This window comes from Eulemur rufifrons, chromosome 8 (assembly GCF_041146395.1).
Source record: "Eulemur rufifrons isolate Redbay chromosome 8, OSU_ERuf_1, whole genome shotgun sequence".
NCBI lineage: Eukaryota > Metazoa > Chordata > Mammalia > Primates > Lemuridae > Eulemur > Eulemur rufifrons.
This window is the reverse complement of record NC_090990.1, coordinates 103,130,205-103,152,791: the sequence shown is the minus strand read 5'-3', so window position 1 is coordinate 103,152,791 and position 22,587 is coordinate 103,130,205. Positions and strand designations below refer to the sequence as shown.

General features: G+C 40.5%; 1 protein-coding gene across 2 annotated transcripts in view; it reads right to left on the bottom strand.

Annotated features, from left to right (window-relative positions):
* The window catches only part of THEM4 (thioesterase superfamily member 4), a 38,179-nt gene extending 16,386 nt beyond the window's left edge, over nucleotides 1-21,793 (bottom strand). The window contains exons 1-4 of one of the 2 annotated variants that reach the window (XM_069478758.1): nucleotides 21,651-21,793; nucleotides 10,757-10,943; nucleotides 5,486-5,645; nucleotides 4,425-4,535 (exon numbers count right to left, since the gene is read on the bottom strand). In XM_069478758.1, coding sequence (XP_069334859.1) covers nucleotides 4,425-4,535; nucleotides 5,486-5,645; nucleotides 10,757-10,943; nucleotides 21,651-21,731 — 539 coding nt within the window. In that variant the 5' untranslated portion in view covers nucleotides 21,732-21,793. The remainder of the gene's footprint in view (nucleotides 1-4,424; nucleotides 4,536-5,485; nucleotides 5,646-10,756; nucleotides 10,944-21,650) is intronic. The other variant, XM_069478759.1, reaches the window with a different exon arrangement.
* Nucleotides 21,794-22,587: the final 794 nt, after the last annotated feature.

Below are 22,587 nucleotides of genomic sequence, written 5' to 3'. Positions count from 1 at the left end.
GCCACAGAAATAAAAATAATTATAAGAGATGACTATGAATAATCATATGTACACAAACTGGATAACCTACAAAAAAAGAATAATTCCTAGAAATATACAACTTACCAGGACTGAATCACAAAGAAAGAGAAAGTCTGAACAGCCCTGTAACTAGTAAGGTAATGGAATCAATAATTGAAAATCTCCCAACAAAGAAAAGCTCAGGACCACATAGCTTCACTGGTGAATTCTACCAAACATTTAAAGAATAATTAACACTAATCTTGCTCAAACTCTTCTGAAAAATCAAGGAGGGTATACTTCCAAACTCATTTTATGAGGCCAACATTACCCTGATACCAAAGACACACAAAAATACCACAAGAAAACTACAAGTCAATATCCCTGATGACTAGAGATGCAAAAATCCTCAACAAAATACTAGCAAACTGAATACAACATATTAAATGAACCACACACCATAATTGAGTGGGACTTACCCATGGGATGCAAGGACGGTTCAATATATGCAAAAAAATTAATGTAATACATCGCATTAGAATGAAGGAAAAAATATCACACTATCATTGAGGGTAGAAAAAATATCTGACAAAACTCAACACTCCTTCATGACAAAAACTCAACAAACTAGGTATAGAAGGAATGTACCTCAACATAATAAAGGTCATATATGACAAGTTCACAGCTAACATCATACTCAATGGTGAAAAACTGAAAGGTTTTCCTCTAAAATCAGGAACAGAGCAAGGATGCCCACTCTCACAACTTCTATTCAACATAGTACTGGAAATCCTAGCCAAAGCAATTAGGCAAGAAAAAGAAATAAAACATACTCAAATTGGAAGGAAAGAAGTATAATTATTTGTTTGCAGATGACATGATGTTATACATAGAAAACCCTGCCTAAAGATTCCACACAAAAAAACCTGCTAGAACTAATGAACATGAATTAATCAACATAAAAAAACCAGTTGCATTTCCATAAACAATGTACTATCCAAAAAGGAAATTAAGAAAACAATAAAAAAGAATAAAATATGTAGGAAAAAACTTAAGTAAGGTTAAAAACTTGTACACTGAAAACTACAAAACATTGATGAAAAAAATTAAAGATGACATAAACAAATGGAAAGACATCTTGTATTCCTGGGCTAGAAGACTTAATATTGCTAAAATGTCCATATGACTCAAAGCAATCTATAGATTTAATGCAATTGCTATGAAAATCCCAATGACATTTTTTACAGAAGTAAAAAGAAAATAAAATTCTATAATTCATATGGAAACATGAAGACCTTGAAAAGCCAAACAATCTTGAAGAACAAAGCTGGAGACATTATTTTCAAAGTATATTACAAATCTGTAGTAATTAAAACAGCATGGTACTGGCATAAAGACAAATATATATGTTATAGACTAATGGAACAGAAAATAGAGCCCAGAAATAAATCCACACATAAATGGTCAATTGACCTTTGACAAGGGTGCCAAGAATACACAACGGGGAAAAGATAGTCTCTTTAACAAATGCTGTCAGAAAAACTGGATATCCACATGCAAAATAATGAATTTTGAACCCATATTTTATACCATACACAAAAATAGACTCAAAATGGGTTACAGATTTAAATGTAAGACCTAAAACTATAAAACTCCTAGAAGAAAACAGGGAGGAAATGTTTCATGACATTGGTCTTGGCAATGATTTCATGGATATGACACCAAAAGCACAGGCGACGAAAGCAAAAATAGACAAGTGGGACTACGTTAAACTAAAAAGCGTCTTTCTGCACACCAAGGGAAACAATCAACAGAGTGAAACGGCAACCTATGGAATGGGAGAAAATATCTGCAAACCATATAGCTGATAAGGGGTTAATTTTTATATATAAGAAACTCCTACAACTCAATAGCAAAGGATTAACTACTCAATTTAAAAATGGGCTAAAGACTTGAGTAGACATTCCCCAAAGAAGACATACAAATGAACAACAGTATAGCAATATATTAACAAACACTCAATGCCACTAATTATCAGGGAAATGTAAATCAAAACCAGAATGAAATATCACTTCATACCTGTTAGGATGGCTATTATAAAACAAAAAACAAAAAACAAAAAACCCAAAAGACATTAAGTGTCGGTGAGGAAGCAGTGAAATTGGAAGCCTTGTACACTGTTGGTGAGAATGCAAAATGATGTAGCCACTATGGAAAACAGTACAGAGGTTCCTTAAAAAATTAAAAGTAAAACTACCATATGATCCAGCAATCCCACTTCTGGGTATCTACCCAAAAGAATTGAAATCAGGATTTTGAAGAGATATTAGCACCCCTTTGTACACTGTAGCACTATTCACAATAGCCAAGATGTGGAAACAACTTACATGCCCACTGATGGATAAATGGATAAAGAAAATGTGGCATATACATACAACAGAATATTATTCAGCCTTAACAAAGAAGGAAATCCTGCAATATGAGGTAACATGGATGAACCTTGAAGACATTACGCTAAGTGAAATAAGCCAGCCCCAGAAGGACAAATACTGCATGATTCCACTTAGATGAAGTATCAAAATTAGTCAAACCCATAGAATCAGAGAGTACAATGGTGGTAACCAAGGGTTGGGGACCGGGGGAGAGGGAAATGGGAAATTGCTAAGCAGTGTGCATAAGTTTTAATTACACAAGATGAATAAGTTCTACAGATCTGCTATACAACATTGTGTCAATTATTAACAATATTGGATTGCACACTTAAAGTGTGTTCAGAGGGTAGGTCTCTTATTAAGTGTTCTTAGTGCAATAAAATAAAATTGAAAAGAAAGATGACATCCCTCTTCTCCCCATCCTCAATCCTGCTGTCCAGGACATGTGATGGCTCTTGTTGCCATTCCGGACTGTGAAAAGGTGAGCTGGAAGGAGCCTGCATTTCTGGGAACCATGGTCTGCCATACCAGCCCAGGATGCCTTCTTCTACACTTCTTTCACGTGATAAATTTCTATCCTGTTTAAGTCATTTACTTTGAAGTTACTATTATTGGCAGCTGGGGAAGAAGTTAAAGCAGCTGGCCCCAATTCACTGTGTATGTGGTGGGGAGCAGAGGGAAATATTCCCAGGGAAAACAAACAAACAAAAAACAAAAGAAGCAAATGGCCCTGGTCTCATCTCTTCCAACTGGACCTTCACGTAAATAGAATGGGGTGTGGCAAACTGTAGCCCACTGGCCAACTGTGTTTTTGTAAATAAAGTTTCACTGGAACATAGCTACATCCATTTGTTTATGTATTGTCTATGGCTGCTGTTGTGCTATAATGGCAGAATTGAGTAGCTGTGTTAGAGACCATATAGCCCATAAGGCATAAATTATTTACAGAAAAAGATTCCTGATCCCTGAAATAAACTAATGATATTTTCTAGGGGGAAGGATTATTTTCTACTGAATGCCCTTAGTAGGACATGCTTGGCTATGGATTTCTTATAGTAAATAAACCCATACCCTATAAAGCATGGCTCCCTGACGAGGCCACATAATCCATATAACTTTCAGGGGTATTAAATGGAGATGTTTTGTAATTTAAATGGTTCCTATTGTGTGAGGTAATAACCCACAAAACCTCACTTGGAGACCTCATCAATTCAACTGTCTGTTCCTAAATTCTGTTCTATCCTGTTGCTATCTTAATCCTGTGCCAGTATTCATACTATTTTGTTTACTGTAGGGGTAAAGCTGTATGATTGAAGAATTAAATGGGATCATGCCAAGCTTTATTTTTGATGGATACCAAACTCATCTGTTGTTCTTTTATTTATTTCTTTTTTTTTTTTAGAGACGGGGTATCGCTTTTGCTCAGGCTGATCTTGAACTCTTGAGCTCAACTCATACTCCCACCTCGGCCTCCCAGAGTGCTAGGATTACTGTCCTTTTATTTCTACGTGAAGTTATTTAAACATCTATGTTTTGTTAAGTAGTGGATGTTGGTACTCCACCCAGAGCCCCTTGGATCCCTTTTTCTCTTTTTTGGGGTTATTTGCCCTACAGCTTGCTATGCTGAAAAACAGAGAGCTTTAGAAGGACCTGAGAATTTATAGTCCCCAAGATGGCCCGTATCTTAATGACCGATGTCTATAAGAATATGAAGACCCCCTTCCTCGAGGGAGGGATTATTCTGAGGCATAAATTCCATTCCAGAGTTCTTTTGTGTGATCAGGCTAAAGCTACCCTTTGCAGGACTTTGAGAGCTCAACCTTGGCTGACTTCCTCACCTTCCCTGTCCTCCTTCTCCCACTCCCTTGCTAGTTTCCTCTGGGAACACTTCCTTAATAATCACTTGCACACAAATCTTCGTCTCAGGACCTACAGCTGTGGAACATGACCTTACAATATCTAAGGAGAAGTAGAGTATGATTATGAATTTACCTTTTAAAATTGATGTTGAGATTTGCAGTCATGACAGTTCCCCCAGCTATTACTGCAGACATACCGAGAGTAGTATCAATCATGGTTGCAATGGCACCTCCATGAAGGAATCTAGTCACAACAGAAATAGAGGAGAAATGTTTGCAGAAGTTTCGAAACAGAGAGCCTCTCAAGAGAAATTATCCAAGCATCTTCACACAATTTACTTATGAAAGGTCCATTTGGTCCATGTCCAGTATAGGGAATGTCAAATAATACCCATGTTCCTAAGTTTATTTTGTTCATAGCATATTTTTATTATTTTTATTTATTTAGAGACAGGGTCTTTCTCTGTCATCCAGGCTGTAGTGCAGTGGCACAATCATAGCCTGGGCTCAAATGATCCCCCTGCCTCAGCCTCCTGAGTAGCTGGGACTATAAGTGAGCACCATCATGCTTGGTTAATTAAAATTTTTTTTTTTAGAGATGGGCTGGTCTCCAACTCCTGGAGTTGGAGGAGTGATCCTCCTGCCTTGGCCTCCCAAATTGCTGGGACTACAAGTATAAGGCATTATGCTTGGCCTGTTCATAGCATAATAGTGTAGTCTTAAGCATTTGTAATAAAACCAGAACTTAATAGTAATCAGATTGCAAGAAAAGAGCTAAAATATAATTTAGAAAATTTATATGATGTTTTTATTAAACAAACCACATGTTCATTTTTCAGAAATTTTAAACATGCAGATAAGCAGTAGAAAAAAGAAAAAAAATGGAAGGCCCATAATACTACCATCTAGTCCGTGACAAGCCACTGTTAACACGTTATTGACACTCCTTCAAATTATATGTATTGCTATGTCCTATAATAATATATCACATATGCTCTTTAATATGTTAAATATTTAATAAATATTAACAATATAGATAAGACATCCTTTAATAATGTATTAGAAACATCTTCCCATGTCAATAGATGTACATCTATATTACCATTTGAATGCCTTCACTGTAGTCTATGGATACATGGGGGCGATATAAGATAAAGATCTTTTAGATCCACATTTCTAGGCTACCCTTCTTACCCAGGCATTCCTTTCAGGTAAGGACCTCCTTGAAACAAACAAACTGTCCTTTTCTCGACATCATTATAGAACATCACATATTCAAAGCCCAAGCCTTCCTCAAAGCTGCTGGTAAAGACACGGGTCTGTGTTCTTAGATCTTCTTTTCTAAGTTCCGGGTCTGTAGGAAAATGAGATGAAGGGGCACATGAGAAACAAGTGTGATCCCACATCAGTTATTAGTGGCAAAAAAAAGAAAAGAAAAGTGTGAGAGAAATACCATGATAGAGCCAAGCACCCGTACTCTGCTAGACTCACATGTCAATAGATGATTGAATTAAAATGTCAAATGGGTGCAAAACTGAAAAGAATGGGAGGGTCCCAAAGAAACAAGAATATAGGATCTTTGGCCTCATGGAATTAACAGTCTAACTGGGGACAGAGTAAACATACATGAAATCAAAACAAAGTACTTACCCACTCACACATGGCAATCAGGAAATATAGTATACAAATGCAAACAGTATGCTGGATAAAACAGTAAGGTATAGACAGAAATCCTTCTTGGAATAAGTGGTTAAATGGGATTTAGAGAAAATGAATAACGTAACAGAAAGGAGGTTTTCCTGGCAGGCATGAATTTAGCTTGTCAGTTATACTGAACCAGAAACAGGCCAGTTCAACCCAATATTCAAGTGTGATTGTGACTCTAAGCTCCCAAACTGGGGGTTGGAACCATTAGGGGTCATGAAATCAAATTAATGGGTTGTAACAAGACTTTAAAAAGACAAAGACTACTTCGCCTATATTCTGGGTGAGTACTGTACTTGTTTAGATATAGTTTTTTCAACTGTGAGCAAGGAGGGGGTACTGGATTGAGTCAAAATGTAGGTCACTTCAAAATAAAGACTGAAAGCTACTGCTGGAAGGATGGGTGTATTTGTCCTTTCATATCCATTTTAAAATTTAATCCCCCATACTCTGTGCTTGCTTTCACAGCTCATCATGATTTGCCATATATAAAATTATCTAAGTTTCTTTTATTTCTATCAAATTTATATTTACAAACTTGGAAAAAAGATATGCGATGAGAGGATCCGGGAAGTGAAGGACAGGGGAGGATGCCTTGTGTCCTGGGGCAGGCACTCTGTCTTTTAGACTGCGTCTGCCCAACAATGGGCATAGATACACACATGGTATACGTACTCAAGCAGTTGTTGAGGAAATCAATGACTCAGAAGACCAGACCAAAAAAACTTAAAATTGGGGATCATATTATGGTATACTGGAAAGACTCTTTGCCTGGGAGTTGGGAAAATTAAAATCTTAGCCCAGCTCTGGCCTAGAAGTTGCTCTTTTGCTCTAAGCTTTATTCATACAACGAAGAGGTAAACCTAAATGACCTCTAAAATCTCCTCCAAGTCTGATATTCTGGGACTTCAGGATAATGTAAGCATCAAACCCCCCTAATTTTTTACTTAGAATAGGAATTCAAAATTTCTCTTCTAGGCTGGTCCGATGGTAGTGGGTTATCAGAATGTATTAACATTAGTGCCATTAAAGTTGGTTTACAACCCCCACTGCTAAATTTGGCTTTAAAAAATTTTTTCTGGTCTAGATTACCAAACTTTGAGGTTATCTGATGAAAATGAGAAAAATAAAGATGGTAAGACAAGTCTGTTAGAAATGCAGAATATCTCAGGCTCTATCCCTGACTTACTGAAGTGGAACCTGCATTTTAACAAGGTTCTCAGGTGCTTAATATGCATTTGAAAGCCCGAAAGGCACTGGTCTTTTAAGACAGGGGCTAGCATTTAAGTCAGCAGTGGAGTAATGTAATGAGATCTGGAATTTTAATCACTCTAACAGTTGAAGAGGACTTTGAGTAGGATAAGAATGGAGGCAGGAGATGAGTTAGAAGACCACTGTTAACAATATAAAACCACAATTACCAGCTCACGCTGGTAATCCTAGCACTCTGGGAGGCCGAGGTGAGAGGATCACTTGAAATCAGGAGTTTGAGACTAGCCTGAGCAAGAGCAAAACCCTGTCTCTACTAAAAATAGAAAAAATTAGCCAGGCATAGTGGCCCACGTCTGTAGTCCCAGCTACTTGGGAATCTGAGGCAGGAGGATAGCTCGAGCCCAGGAGTTTGAGGTTGCTGTGAGCTAGGCTGATGCCACGGCACTCACTCTAGCCTGGGCAACAAACAGAGTGAGACTCTGTCTCAGAAAACAAAAACAAAAACAAAAACAAAAAAACAAAATCACCAAACTTATCTGTTAGGTGGGGCAATTTTCTCTAGCAATGCCTAGAGATGCAAAGAAGAGATGGCAGGTGGTTAGATTCACCCAGGACTGGGGTTCTCCTAGGCAAGTGGGCTGGAGAAGTTCAGATAGAAGAAGGGTATGGGACAAGGAGAAAGTAAAGGACTCTATGAACTGAAGGTCTTAATGAGATCAAAGAACTGTTTCTGAGAGGCCTTTGAACAAATAAGCTAGAAGGAAAAAGGCTGTGGTGAGAAAGCAGGACGTCTACATGTGTGCACTGGGAGACTGTGCACTTTTTGAAGATGTCAAGGCTCAAGATGTTCATGGGAGTGTGTGGCGGGGCTGGGGAAAGAAAGTTCAGAGGTGCGAGAAAGTGAACATACCGAGAAGCCACAGTGCGTGTGCTGGAGTTGCTGGAACGGTGAGTGGCGCTGGGCAGAGGGGAGATGGACACCCACCTGCTGAAATGCTCAACACTGAGGGAGAGCTTGGCAGATGACAGCAACACAGAGGGGAGGAGAAGGTGATCAAGTCAGACAGTAGGAACCTCAAAGGAATAGAGGGTTTTCTAAGACGAGGAGGAAGTGATGGTTTGAAAGCAAGTGTAGGTACCAAAGAAGACCCCAAACTCCTCTCAGTTCTGAGAGAGCCAAGTTTCAGTCAAGAGCGGGTGGGGGCTGGGTGAGGGAATGAGCAGAGCCATGTAGGAATGGAACCCTGGAAAACACTGGTATTTAAGGAGCTGGCAGAATAAGGAGGCAAGATTGGTCTGAGAAGTTTATGAAAGCCAAGAGGGTAAAAACTGTCAAAGAGGAAGACACCACCAGGGAGGTCCAGTACAGTACAGGCTAACAATGCCCACCGAATTTAGCATGTAGGTCACCAGTGGCTTCAGTGAAGACACTTCAACAGGGCTGTCAGGGTAGAAGACAGATTGCACTGGGCTAAGGACATTCAATTAATTGTGTGATGTGGTAATAGTCGGAATAGAATCAGCAATACAAATGACTAATTCTTTTCCTTCATTTATAAAATAGAACAAATCTTTTCTCTCTATATATTGGAGATTCTGCAGAGAAATTTAAGAACTCTACCATTTTCTCTTTTTCTTTTGAGTTTAAAGTGACATAACTTTACTTACGTTTTTAATTTTTAAATTGACAATAATAGTACCTATTCATAGGGTACACACTGATGTTTTGATGCATATAATGCCTAGTGATCAGATCAAGGTAATTAACATATATATCATCTTAAACATTTATCATTTCTTTGTGTTGGGAACATTCAATATCCTCCTTTTATCTATCTGAAAGTATATGTTATCATTAACTGCATCCCACAGTGGCATAGAACAATAGAATTTTTTTCCTGCTTTCTAGCTGTAATTTTGTATCCTTTAACAAATCTTTCCCTATCCCTTTCCTTACCATTTTTTCTTGATTAAAGTAGTTTTATTTTTGTTTCATCCATTCCTTCAGCAAATACTAAAGTATCTACCATGAGGAAACAGAGACAAAGAAAGGTAAAGTATTAATAACTTGCCCAAAGTTGCACAGCTTTAAATAGTGGAACGAGAATTTGAACCCAGGCACTAAATTTCAACCATTAAATTGGAAGTTGTCAGCTTTTGGATGGCCTCTAAAGCCATCTAAATGAGATCACCAGTGGAATAAAGAAAGGAGTACTAAGGACTGAGACATGGGGGTACCCTAACATTAAGAGTTTGAGGATGAAGAGGAACTGGCATAAGAAACTGAAAAGGAAGGACCAGTGAAGTAGGAGACTGTGGTGTCCTAGAAGCAAAGTTCAAGGTGAAAGGAGTTACCAGCTGTGCCAAGAGCTGAGAGAAGTTACTGGATTTAGCAACATGAAGGTCACTGGTGCCCTTGACAAGAGTAGTTTTGATGACATGGTGGGGGTGAAAGCCTGATCGGAGTGGATTCAAAAGAGACCAAGAAGAGAGACATGCAGTTGTGCCACGCCTCAATGCTGATGACAAAGATCTGGCAGAAAGAGATGCCCTTCAGGAGGCCACAGGGGATGGGATGCAGTGCACAAATGGAGCGTCTGGCCTCCCCAAGGGTGTGGACAGTTCATTCATAGCAGACAAACAGCAGAACACCTGGCACAGGTACAGGGAGGAGGCTACGTGGGGCAGTGGGAGTTTGGAAATTGTCTTCTGACTGCTTTTCTTTTCTCTTAGTGAAATAGGAAGTGAGGTCAGCTGAAAGTAAGAATGGGAAAGAAAGTGTTAGAGGCATGAGAACAAAGAAAAAGGTAGGAAATAGCAATCAAGAGTGAATAGACCAGGGAAACATGAAAAATAATTGTCAGGCATTAAGGGACTACTTGAGGTCATTTAAAAAAAAATTATCACAATCCCCAAACTACTACCTAAAGATGTGTTTAGATGACTAAAAGATAATGAGTAACTTGGAAATATCTGTGAAACAATTCAGTATGATACTATAATGATAGATACCTGTCATTTTATATTTGTCAAAACCCATAGAAAATACAATACAAAGAGTGAACCCTAATATAAACTATGAACTTTAGTTAATAATAAGATAGAAGTGTAATGTTGTTGTGGGTGTTGGGTGTAAGGATGGGTGTCTTAAGAATATAGTCTGGGAGACAGGGGATGACCTGAGTTTTCTGAGCTTCTTAGGGCGACAAAGCCAGATACTGGGATAAACGGCAAAATGAAAGTTGATGACAGCCTCAAGACAGAGGGGTAATGAGGTTGTGGGAGGGTGGAGCTCTCTAGGGCCCCCTGTTCACTCCTGCTATTGGTGATGAGGATGCCAGGTGCCAGGGTGGGGGCAGTCCTACTCTTGACAATAGGCTTTATGCTCTCCTACAGTCTGCAAAATTTATTGCAAGTTCTGGCCTATAAAACTGGTGACTATATAACTACTCTCCTGCACTATTCTCCTTTCTTTTTCATGCGGTAACTAGTGCTTTAATCTGTCCTTAGTTTTATATTTGACATTCGTGGGAAAGTGGCTGTTCCTACCAAGACAAAACGTTTTGAAGTCTTGGGTCCTTTGAATAGATCCACATTTACCTGGAGGCAAACATTTCCAGGAGCCGTCTTCACATTTCTTCATGAACTCGTCAAAGAGGAGTCTTATGTCCCTCCTCCAGCTGGGGTTGGGGATAGAAAAGTCCTTATAAACGACTTTCTTAGATGAAAATGACCTCTAAAAGACAGACAGAAGAAAAAGAATAATGGGAGGTGTATCCTATTTCATAATATATTCTCCCACTTTCTAAGACTACCTTGCTGCTTTTGTTTTCCCCAGAGGATTGTCGTTTCAAAATGGAAGGGAATTTCAGGGATCACCGGGTCCAATCTCCTTGGAAATGGGAGACTCAGAGAGGTTTGTCCAATGTCCCCAGCTAGCTAATGGCAGAGCTAGCAGTAAGCCCAGGTCTGCTGATTCCATTCTTTTTTTCAAACCTTAATCAAGCATAGGTGAGCCAGTACACTGGAGATAAAGAGAGACGAATGATAGACACAACCCTCCATGTAAAAAGTGCTATCAGTGGGGTATGCAAAGGAAGCTAGAGGACAAGAGAAAGGTATTCCTCTGTGATTTGGGGCGGGGGGGGGGGGGCAGAAATGTAACTAGTTCCCCATTGAACAAATTCCAATGACCCCTATATAATCCTCTCCCTTGACTACTCTTGACATTTTGAGTCATTTCCCAGAAATGAGTGGATCTTCTGTAAGACAAAGGAGGCCCGTGGACAGACTCACCATCTCCCATGCCCTGCCCCAGGGCACGTGGCCCCTCCTTTAAAAGCCCATGATCTCCTTTGGTCTGAGAGATGAATTTGAGGTAGCTTCTCCCTTCTGTCAACAAGGCACCTGTCATATTAAAAAATTCCTTTCTTCCTTGGCAATCCTCATTGTCTCAATATAGGATCTTTGTACGACAAGCAACTGGATCTAGACAGGAAACTCCCTTGTGGTTTTAACAACAGGCAGGAGAAAGGGCTGCTCCAAGCAAAGGCATAGAGGGATGAAACAACCATATGACACAATGGAGAACTGCTAGGATTTCAGCCTTCATGGATATGAAGTGCAAAGAGAAGAACGGCAAGATGCAGCTAACAAAGCAGAAGAGGATTCACACCACAGAGACTGGCCCTAATGCAGGACTTAGATCTTCTAGGTCAATATTTCCAAAGACCAGTATGAAAGATGATTTCAGATGGCATAAGGACAAAGACATGTATTCTTAAATATTATAATATACTTATATTTTTATATAAAATATATTTATATAACATATTATAAAAGGACACAAGTAGAAAATCACACTTGTGATTTATAAATATTATTACTGTGAACTAAAATAAAATTTTAAGGCTCACCCCCCCACCAGCTGACTAAATGGACCCCCTCATGGCCAAAAGGAATATCCTAAAACTAAATTGACTGCCAGGAGGAAGGAGGTCAGACACATCTTATCATGCCCCCTCCCTTCTTGGGGACATCCTTTGTAACCCATTAACAAGCCTAAGGCTATGCGAGACAAACCTACAGGTCCTCAATTTACACAACAAATATATGTCCAGATGGCTTATCTCTGATAAACAGCAACTATGTTAAAACATTACAAGCCTTTAGACAAAGCTTCATGTCTTTAGCCAATTACAAGCCAAAGAATCTTTAAACCCACCCATAACCTGTAAGCCCCCACTTCCAGATGGCCCACCTTTTCGGGCCAAACCAATGTATGCCTCACGAGTATTGATTTATGACTTTACCTGTAACCCCTGTCTCCCTGAAATGTATAAAACCAAACTGTAACCCAGCCACAGCGAATCCACTTGCTCAAGGCCCCTTGGGCGTGGCTCCAGGTCATAATTCTCAAATTTGGCTCAGAATAAATCTCTTTAAAATTATTTTACAGAGTTTGGCTTTTTTTCCATTGACATTACTTAAGTAGAAGCTAATTAACACATTGAGTGCCACGTGAGTTGTATTTAACTCAGGATAGTTTTAAGCCCAGGGCTTCATAAAGCAAAACCCTGCAGTTGGTTCGTGAAAATCTTACTTGTTGATGTTCTCATTGTTAAAATTAATATCAACTTGATATGCAACGTTGCATATAACTCATGCACAGAAAACAATAAAAAATAACAAATTAGAAAGGATCGTTTTGTTTTAATAAAACACTGTGGCACCAGTGAAAAAATTCTTTTCTCTAGTGTGGCAGTCAATGTGTTAAAGAAAGAAGAGTCTTTTGATTATCCTCAAAATTCTTGAAAAAATATTTTTTTTAAAAAAGGGAATATTTAAAAGAATCATGAAGGTATCCGAATGATAAAACACCTTTTCCCCTTATTGGGAGCCTTAAGGAGTTTTAAGCAAAGGAGTAACAGGAGCATAGGTTTTGGAAAGCTCCACCTGGTGTAAAGTATGAGTTAAAACGGTGAGATGCAACAGCAGCGAAACCAGTTAAAAGACTGTTGCGAAGGTCCAGGCTGGGTATGGTCAGAACGGGAACTGGGTACAGAGGAATGAGGAGAAAAGTTTTAAGATATTTAGGACACTGGAAATAAGGGATGTGGGGAGTTACTGACTGTGAGGAAGAGAAAGCAGAAGAGTTTTGCATGATTCCAGAGTTGTGGCTTTGAAGATTAGGGTGGATAGAATGAAAAGAAAGAGGCGGTTTTTGTTACTGTGTGAGCACAGGTCAGGAAGGAGAAAATAGGAGTAGATCTATTAATTTTAGTTTGGGGCATATTGAGTTTGTTACTCCAAATGGGCACTATAACGATGTGGGAAATACAAATAATAAAAGTTTCAGTTCAAGGAGGTGAGAACTAAGAGATACCTGAAAGTAAAGGCACTTGTAAATTCATAGCATAGACTATACAAGAAGAATAAATGTTAGGACTAGTCATTACCTTTTGTTGTCCTGAATAAAGGAAAGGTCTTGCTTGATCTTTGGTTATACATTTATAAAGTAGGACTTGTTAAGAAAAGTGATGACGTTTTCTTATGACCCCTTTTAAGATTAAGTTACTGAACAGAAAGAAACATGATTTATAAAGCTTGTAAATATGAATAGTTAAATATTCTCAGCACAGATTACAAGGCCCAACATATAATTAAAGATATGAATCCATCTTTGTTGTAGGATTTTCTTTTCCAATGTGCAAGATAGTACAGGATTAGTGACTAAAATCTGTGTTCATTATTCTTTAAAAGAATGCAATGCAAATCAAAACCACAATGAGATATCACTTAACTCCAGTGAGAACGGCCTTTATCAAAAAGTCCCAAAACTATACATGTTGGCGTGGGTGTGGAGAGACAGGTACTCTCATACACTGCTGGTGGGACTGTAAACTAGTGCAGCCCCTGTGGAAAGCAATGTGGAGATACCTTAAACAGATTCAAGTAGACCTACCATTCGATCCAGCAATCCCATTACTGGGCATCTACCCAGAAGAACAAAAGTCATTCTATAAAAAAGGCACCTGCACCCGAATGTTTATAGCAGCACAATTCACAATCGCAAAGATGTGGAAACAACCCAAATGCCCATCGATTCATGAATGGATTAGCAAAATGTGGTATATGTATACCATGGAATATTACTCAGCTATTAGAAATGATGGCGATATGGCATCTCTTTGGTTCTCTTGGAGTGAGCTGGAACCCATTCTATTAAGTGAAGTATCCCAAGAATGGAAAAACAAGCACCACATGTACTCACCAGCAAACTGGTTTCCCTGAGTGCACATTTGGGATTCACACCAATTGGGTATTGGACAGAGGTCGGGGCTGGGTGGAAGGGATGGGTGTATACCTACTTGATGAGTGCGATGCGCACTGCCTGGGGAATGGACACGTTTGAAGTTCTCTCTGGGGGGGATGGGGTGGGGGGAGGGGAGGAGTGCACACCTATATGATGAGAGTGATGTGCACTGTCTAGGGAATGGACACAACTAAAGCTCAGACTCGGGGGGATGGGGAGGCATGGGCAATGTATATAGCCTGATCTTTTGTACCCCCTTAATGAGCTGAAAAACAAACAAAAAATTAAAAAAAAAAAAAAAAAAGAATGCTACAAAACTTGGTAGAGACAGTATAACTCACCTAAATTACTGAAGTCCTCTGTGTTCCCTTAGTACCTTATTATAGCACACAGTACATACATAGTTTGATTTTGCAATTTTAGTACTGTTAAATAAAATTTATAGTAGGCCATTGGTTTGGTTGGTGACTGAAACATTCACACAGGGCTCTGTGATGGACACTTAGCTTCCTCAGGGGTCAGCAGAGTTGTTGAGTCTTAATTTTTTTTAATTTTACAGTTTTATATAAATCATAAAGAACTGCCTATTTTGTATTACATCTAATGCTTCAAGTGTTGGTCTTGGAAATCTGATGTCTTATGTAGAAGCTGGACTCTGAGAAACATTCCGGTAACCCGTGGCGGCATGGAGAGCCTCTAAGTCAGAGGTCCCTGACCTTTTTGGCACCAGTGATAGGTTTCATGGAGGATAATTTTTCCACAGACCGGGGTGGGTGGGCCGGGGAGATGGGAGCCCTATCTGGGGGTGATGGGAGACAGTGACTGATCTGACAGGAGATGGAGCTCAGGTGGTGATGCAAGTGACAAGGAGCAGCTGTAAATACAGATGACGCTTCACTCCCTTGCCCCATAGCTCACCTCCTCCTGTGTAGCCCAGTTCCTAACAGGCCAGGGTTGGGGACCACAGCCCTAAGTGACTGTGTCTGCAGTATTATGGTAGAAGCTATACCTTTTTTGTTGTAAGTAAAGCTTAAATTGCTTTTGTTGTAACTTTTCAGCCAGTGACTTTTTATTTATCTGAGCCTTTCACGGAAGTGGCAGTGAAAAGTATGTTGACTGTTCATTTTGGTGACTGTAACCAATATCATCTTGCTAAATTAACGTTTTGTATAATTACTAAATTGTATACATGTTGTTATAATAGAGTACTTTATTCTAGTTCCAGTAAATTATGAAAAGGAATACTGGAAAAAAAAAAAAGAATGAGGTGTTGCTCACTTCTAGAATTGCAAATAAAAGCCAATTAAGATCTTTAAACCAAATTTGTCATAATTTTGTCTTTTGACAGTTTGGAGAATGACAAATAGGCCTGAGGGTCTTCCCTGCAGTCTCAAGGGTTTCTCTAGGGTCAGACTTTGCTCTTTTTGCATTGATCTCCCCGATTTTTTGGCTTTCAAATCCAGGGTTAGTTTGTGCTGTGAGAGAGCATATGACCTTTTGGGATTTCCAGTGGCTAATGAGTCACTGGCAAGGACAGAAGTCACAATGAAATATAACTGGGCCCTGCAGGGAGGGTCAGACAGAAAGTGGCAGTAAATGGCAATTACTGCAGGGGGTGTGACTGGCTCTCAGAAATTTACAGGGATTTTATATCCTATCCTCTTTGTTTCTTTTTCTTGTGCGCTTAGGTAGAAAATCATTGGCTGAGTTGGTCAAGGGGATCTCAGAACCAAAGCCACAACTTGACTGGTGGGCATGAGTCAGGCACTTGAGAGCATCGGAGTGCTTGCCACACCTAACTCCTGTTAGGATAAGCTGGTCATGGAAATGGGTTAGTTGACATTTGGTCACCTACCAGCTTCAAGAAAATGTCCATGCAATGAAGAAACACTGTGAAAACATCAATGATCCAACCCTGTGGCATTTCCATCCTAGGCTCTTATCTCAGCTGAGACTCAAGATTCAATACAAAAATGGGATCCTTAATTTAGTTTTCATATATATATACACATATATATATATATATATTTTTTTTTTTTAGAGATAAAGGTCTCTCTCTATTGCCCAGGTTAGACTCAAAAGTCCTGAGCTCAAGAGTTCCTCTCAGGTCAGGTGCAGTGGCTCACTCCTGTAATCCTAGTACTCTGGGAGACCGAGGCAGGAGGATAGCTTGAGCTCAGGAGTTCAAGACCAACCTGAGCAAGAGTGAGACCCCCGTCTCCACTAAAAATAGAAAAAATTAGCCAGGTGTGGTGGCACAGGCCTGTAGTCCCAGCTACTTGGGAGGCTTAGGCAGGAGGATCTCTAGAGCCCAGGAGTTTAAGGTTGCTGTGAGCTAGGCTGACACCACAACACTATAGCCCAGTCAACAGAGTAAGACTGTCTCAAAAAAAAGAAAAAAAAAAAGAGATCCTCTCACCTCAGCCTCCGAAGTAGCTGGGACTACAGGCATGCACCACCATGCCCAGCTGATTTTTTCCTATATATTTTTAGTTGTCCGGCTAATTTCTTTCTATTTTTTTAGTAGAGACGGGGTCTCGCTCATGCTCAGGCTCGTCTCGAACTCCTGAGCACAATCCGCCTGCCTCGGCCTCCCAGAGTGCTAGGATTACAGGCGCGAGTCACGTCACCCCCCCCCCCCCCCCCCCCCCCCCCCCCCCCGGCCTCACAGATGCCTACTGATATGCAGAAACTTCTAAAAAAAATTAAAAGAAAATTTTATTGCTTCTTTCAAAAGACTCTTTACAAAAATGAAAAGCTTAAGTAAATAATTGATAAGATAATTGAATCTACCAATCTTTAGGCTTTGTTATCATCCTACTCCAAAAGTGGAAAGAATGCAAGATAAAGTGTTTTTGGCCTTCAGATCAAGCAGGTTTGCTTCTTTTTTAGAGCTATTCATGCTGAGTCTAGGCATAGAAAATGCTTTCTTTGTCCTATTCATTAATGGGTTCCTTCCAGAATTTAGTAATCTAGTTAAGAAACTATGTACTAAGTTTAGAAGACCATCTATCAAACTATCAAACTAGTCTCCAAAATATACCTCTCTGGCATTTAGATGGCTATTTTGAAACTCTGATTGTCTAAAACACCTTTGACCATTTTGTCTTAATTGGCTTCCTACCTAAACCTTTCTTTGTCTAGGCAAATAATAGTATTTAGACCTGAAATAGAAATTCTGTGTCTTTCAGATATAAATTTTCTACCTTGTTTTACCTAAGAGTCATCCCTTCAGAAATGCAAATTTAGGATAGAAAATGTTTAGATGGCCATTAAAAATGGGGTGAATAAAATGAACAGTATGGGGCTAAAACAAAGGTTAAAATCTACCAAAGGCTGGATGGACCAGAGGTACCCCTGTTGGTACCCCAACATTACAGGACCCGAAATCAGTCCTCTATTTACCCCAGTTTAAAGAAATTTTAAAAGCTGAATTGCAGAGATTACAATGAGCAATGCAGAAAAATATACTCCTATGAACAAAAATTAAAACATTTACTTTTTCTCCCTACCTGATCCCTCCAGAATTCATAAACTATTATAAGTCTGAGTATTCTTATTTGTATGGCAACATAGTTATTTGCATAAATTCAATAAGAATATATTCTTTTTATAACAGGATACAATTGGAAATACTAATTATATTACCAAGGCTTTGACTGGGATGGCATATTTGGAAATGTACCCTGAATCAATCTGTAAGTACTGCAGGAGAAGCCTGGAGTCTGCCTGGGTTTGGCTTCCTAACCTCCAGAGGTTTTTAAAAGTCCAAACAGATTCCTTATCAAAAGTTTCAGTAAAGCACACTTAAAAAAGCCTAAGTAGTCAATCACTTTTCTTGCTGCACTTATGTAAATAATCAGGTCAAGTTTGATGACATTAAACTTATTTTGCAAACAAATATGTCTTACTCTTACTATCTTTGGTAGGAATGGGCTGAGTATAGAGAGAAAAATGTTTCTTTTTTTTTTTTTGAGACAAGTCTCTCTCGCTAGAGTGCCATGGTGTAGCCTAGCTCACAGCAACCTCAAAGTCGCAGGCTCAAGCGATCCTCCTGCCTCAGCCTCCTGAGTAGCTGGGACTACAGGCATGTGCCACCATGCCTGGCTCATTTTTTCTATATATTTTTAGTTTTCCAGCTTATTTCTTTCTATTTTTAGTAGAGACAGGGTCTCGCTCTTGCTCAGGCTGGTCTTGAACTCCTGACCTTGAGCGATCCTCCCGCCTCGGCCTCCCAGAGTGCTAGGATTACAGGCGTGAACCACCGTGCCTGGCCGAAAAATTACGTTTCTGAAGAAAATATCTGTACATCTGTTATTATATTGTGGCCCTGTTCATTGTTTTCAGGTTTTTATTATTACCTATAGACTGGACTAGATCCTGAATTCTTCTAGTTTCCTCCGAAATCTGAGTACAATTCTCCAACTAAGAACAAGCACTACTCTGTTCCTAAAGCCGAAGCTGGGCAACTCCATGTAAATTTCAAGGGATAAGTCTCATGCCTAATGCATGCATCACAGAGAGCTTACCAAAACACCCGATGCCATAACCAGAGACATTCTAACTGCAAACCAGGACAAGAAGTTGATGACTTCATCCTGTGGAAAACTTTCCCCAAAACATTGGAATAAGACTCCGTATCATAATGAGACTTTTACCCTTCTTAGTCTGTCCTTGCTCACGCCTACCAGTTTTGCCTGGCAGGATAATGTTGTAGTTGGAATTTCATAATCAGTAGCTTTTGCCAGTAACTTTACAAAGTGTTGGATTTGTCATGCTGAACACAGATCTTATATAACTGAACATATAGTAATACTAAAGTGGATAACTTTAGCAATATCTCTAATGTAGCTGTTGTTTAAATTGTACCAGTAGTCCCTTTTATAGAGTCAGACTCCTAAACCTACTTGTTCTCACTTCCTACTTTAACCCAGTCATGGGATACTAGATAATAGAATTGCTACCTACTAGCTGAATAGGGAGGTGTCTGTGCAGTTGCCAACACTTTTTGTTCGCAGAGATAAATACATCTGATATTGTAGAGACTTAGTTGCAAAGAATTAATGAATAGGCTATTTGGTTAAAATGGGTAGATTTTGTAGGGGCCGCCCTTGGGCAGGAAATTGGTTTTTGCCCAGAGTCAGCGAAGCTGGACGTGATTCTTGAGTCCAGAGATCAATTGGTCCGGACACGGCCTGTTGAACAGACAAACCGTTCCCTATGACAGATAGCCAAGGGCCTGGGGTCTTGCACGCAAGCCAAGGTGTCTAATTGTCTGCACACGGTGATGAGATCAAGAGGTTAAGATGCAAACATCCACCTCCCTTGAGCAAACGCCCAGAAGGAATGGAACAGGTTACCTCAAGGCATCAAAGAAAGTCACGTACCAGGAAGTAGCTGCGGGGCAGAAAGTATAAAAATAAAACGACTGGTGCGGTGGGCACTGCAATCTTGTACTGTCTTTGTGTGTCTGTGTGTTTCTTTCTGTGTTCATGCCCCGTTCTGTAATCGGGCCGCAACAGATTTCTTGTCTGGCTCACTCTTTGATCTATTTGATTTTAGTTGGTTTGAGTCTTAAGGACCCTAGCCAAGGAGCATACTCCAAACTCTTGGTATTATACTCCAGAGTCATAATAGTAGTCTCCCAGATCCACTGTACTCTCTCAAAAAGTCTTAAATGTCCACACACAGCCATCTGCTGAACACTAACCAGTCTCTCTCTGGCTGGAAGGAGGAAAATTCCAAGAAACACATGATCACAAGCTTACTGTAACCCATGTTACATGTTGAGACCAAAAACTCAAAATGATGGTGACTGAGAGTGGCCCTGATGCCCTAAGCTTTGGTCACATTCACCTTGGTGAAACCTTAACCCAAAGGGGGAACCATTAAATAAAATTTATAGGAGACCACTGGTTTGGAGTTAGTTCCTACTCTAGGCCCAACAGACCAAACCGACATGGAGTTGCTCATGCTGAAGTACCAGGCCACCAAGCCAAAACTAAGCGACCTGACTTAGAGAGAAATCAGGAGAGAGAGGTAATAGTCAAATCTCCAAACAAGCCAGTTTTAGTGGGCATGCTTTAACCTTTAGAAGGAAAGTAACTCTGAAATGACCAATCTGCTTTGTGTTGTTTCTGCTTTCTTCAGCCTTTTCTGTCTATAAAGCCAAACTCCTCTGCTCAGCTCATGGGAATTGTCATTTCATTTTATAGAATGAGGTATTGCTGGATTCTAGAATTGCAAATCAAAGCCATTAAGATCTTTAAACTAAACTTTTTGTAATTTTGTCTTTGACACCCAATTCTCCCACACTAGATTGTAAACTCATTGAGATAAAGGACTGTTTCTTACATTGTTGGTGCTTAATCAGTATTGAATACATCAATGAAGCAAAACATACAGATAAGAACAGGCAGTATTTCTTTAACACTATGATTCAGATATTGCATTAAACACTTTCCTTGCACTATCTCATTTAATCTTATAACAACCTTTAAAGGTGAGGAAACTGACCTAGGAGAGGTTATGATTATCGGACAAGCTGAAATCTACCCACTTTCAGAGTTGGTTGCCATTCTCAGAAATAAGACAAGTCAGAGACGATCAGGATTAAACCACTGAAGACATAGCGCTCTTCTTCTGAGGTCTGTGGTGATTATGAGCCAGACTGCCTAGGTTCAGAGGCCAGCTCTGCAGCGTGTTTTCTGAGTGACCTTGCTTAAACCTTTCTTTATTACTACCAGTAGTAGTAGTGTTCCTTTCCCTCAACAGAGTCAAACATCCTGTACGCTGCTTCACAACTGAGTCACGTACATACACCTTTTCAAAACAGCATGTTATATACGATGGATACATAACTTTATATGTCAATTTAAAAATAAATTTTTCAAAAACCGAGTCGCCTTCCCGTGCAGTTTCTGACGGGTTCAATGTCAGGACTGAAGTATTCCTGAGCCCCTGTTACTACTGGTGCCGTTCGGAGCTGACGTGAGCCTTCATTCTGAGATCGGCTGGTTGAAGTAATGGATAAACGACGAAGGGGGCCCCTTCTCGCAGGCTGGTTTCGGACTGTGAGTCCTGCCCCGTCCCGCCCCTGTCCCCAGCCCGCGCGGTGTGCGCACTCACCAGCGCCGGTCGTGGCTCGCAGAGCAGCGGTTGGCGCACGGCCCCCAGCGCGCGCAGGTGCTTGGCGCAGGCCCTCAGCATGGCCCCGGCGCGCAAGCTGCGGTTGGCGAACTCTCCGGGTCCACGCGCCGCTGCGCACTAGGACCCCGGGGGTGGGCGGAGCTAGGAGCCCGGCCGGAGGCGGCGCGCGCCCGAAGAGGGGCGGGCTGGGCGGAGCCTCGGGGAGGGCGGGCGCGGCTCTGAGACGAACTTGGGGGTCTCAGCGTTTCCTCCCGGAGTCTCTCCGCTGCCGTTGGGCGCCGGGGCCTCTTCTGGGCCACACAAAAGCCGGAGAAGGGCGGCTGAAGCCATTACTACACTCGGCTCCTTGGCCCTTGAGCCCGCACGCTGAAACCGTCCATATGTAAATAATCTAGAACCACAAGGTATAAACGGTAATCAAAGTCTGAGTTTTATAAAAAAGTATAGGTATAGCCAGGAGTTAACCAGCCATCATTCCCTAACGTCCTTGCAGCTGTCATTGTTTACTGCTTAATGGCACTATCTTCGCCCACGGGCGCAAGATTAGTGATTCCTCCCCACTACCGTAGATAACATTACTGCTGTAAAGCCCAAGACTTGGGATTGTAGAGATAACATTGCTGTCCTAAATCCCAAGGATTTGTGGTTACATAGTTACTATTGCTGTTGTAAATCTTAAGACTGGTCTTTAAGGTGTTTTTCAGACTCTGCATCCAGGAGACCTGACGCCAGCCAGACCCTGGATAGGCGTGGGAACGGATCCAACAGCCCTGAAACCCCCTACTCAGGAAACCTCCCAACTCAGAAGATAATTTCTGCATCCCAGCCTGTGAGCTCGTCCCCTGGCAATCAGCAGACGCAATTCCTTAGCCCTTTTTGCCCGCCAAACTATCTTTAAAAACCTTTTGTCCCAAAT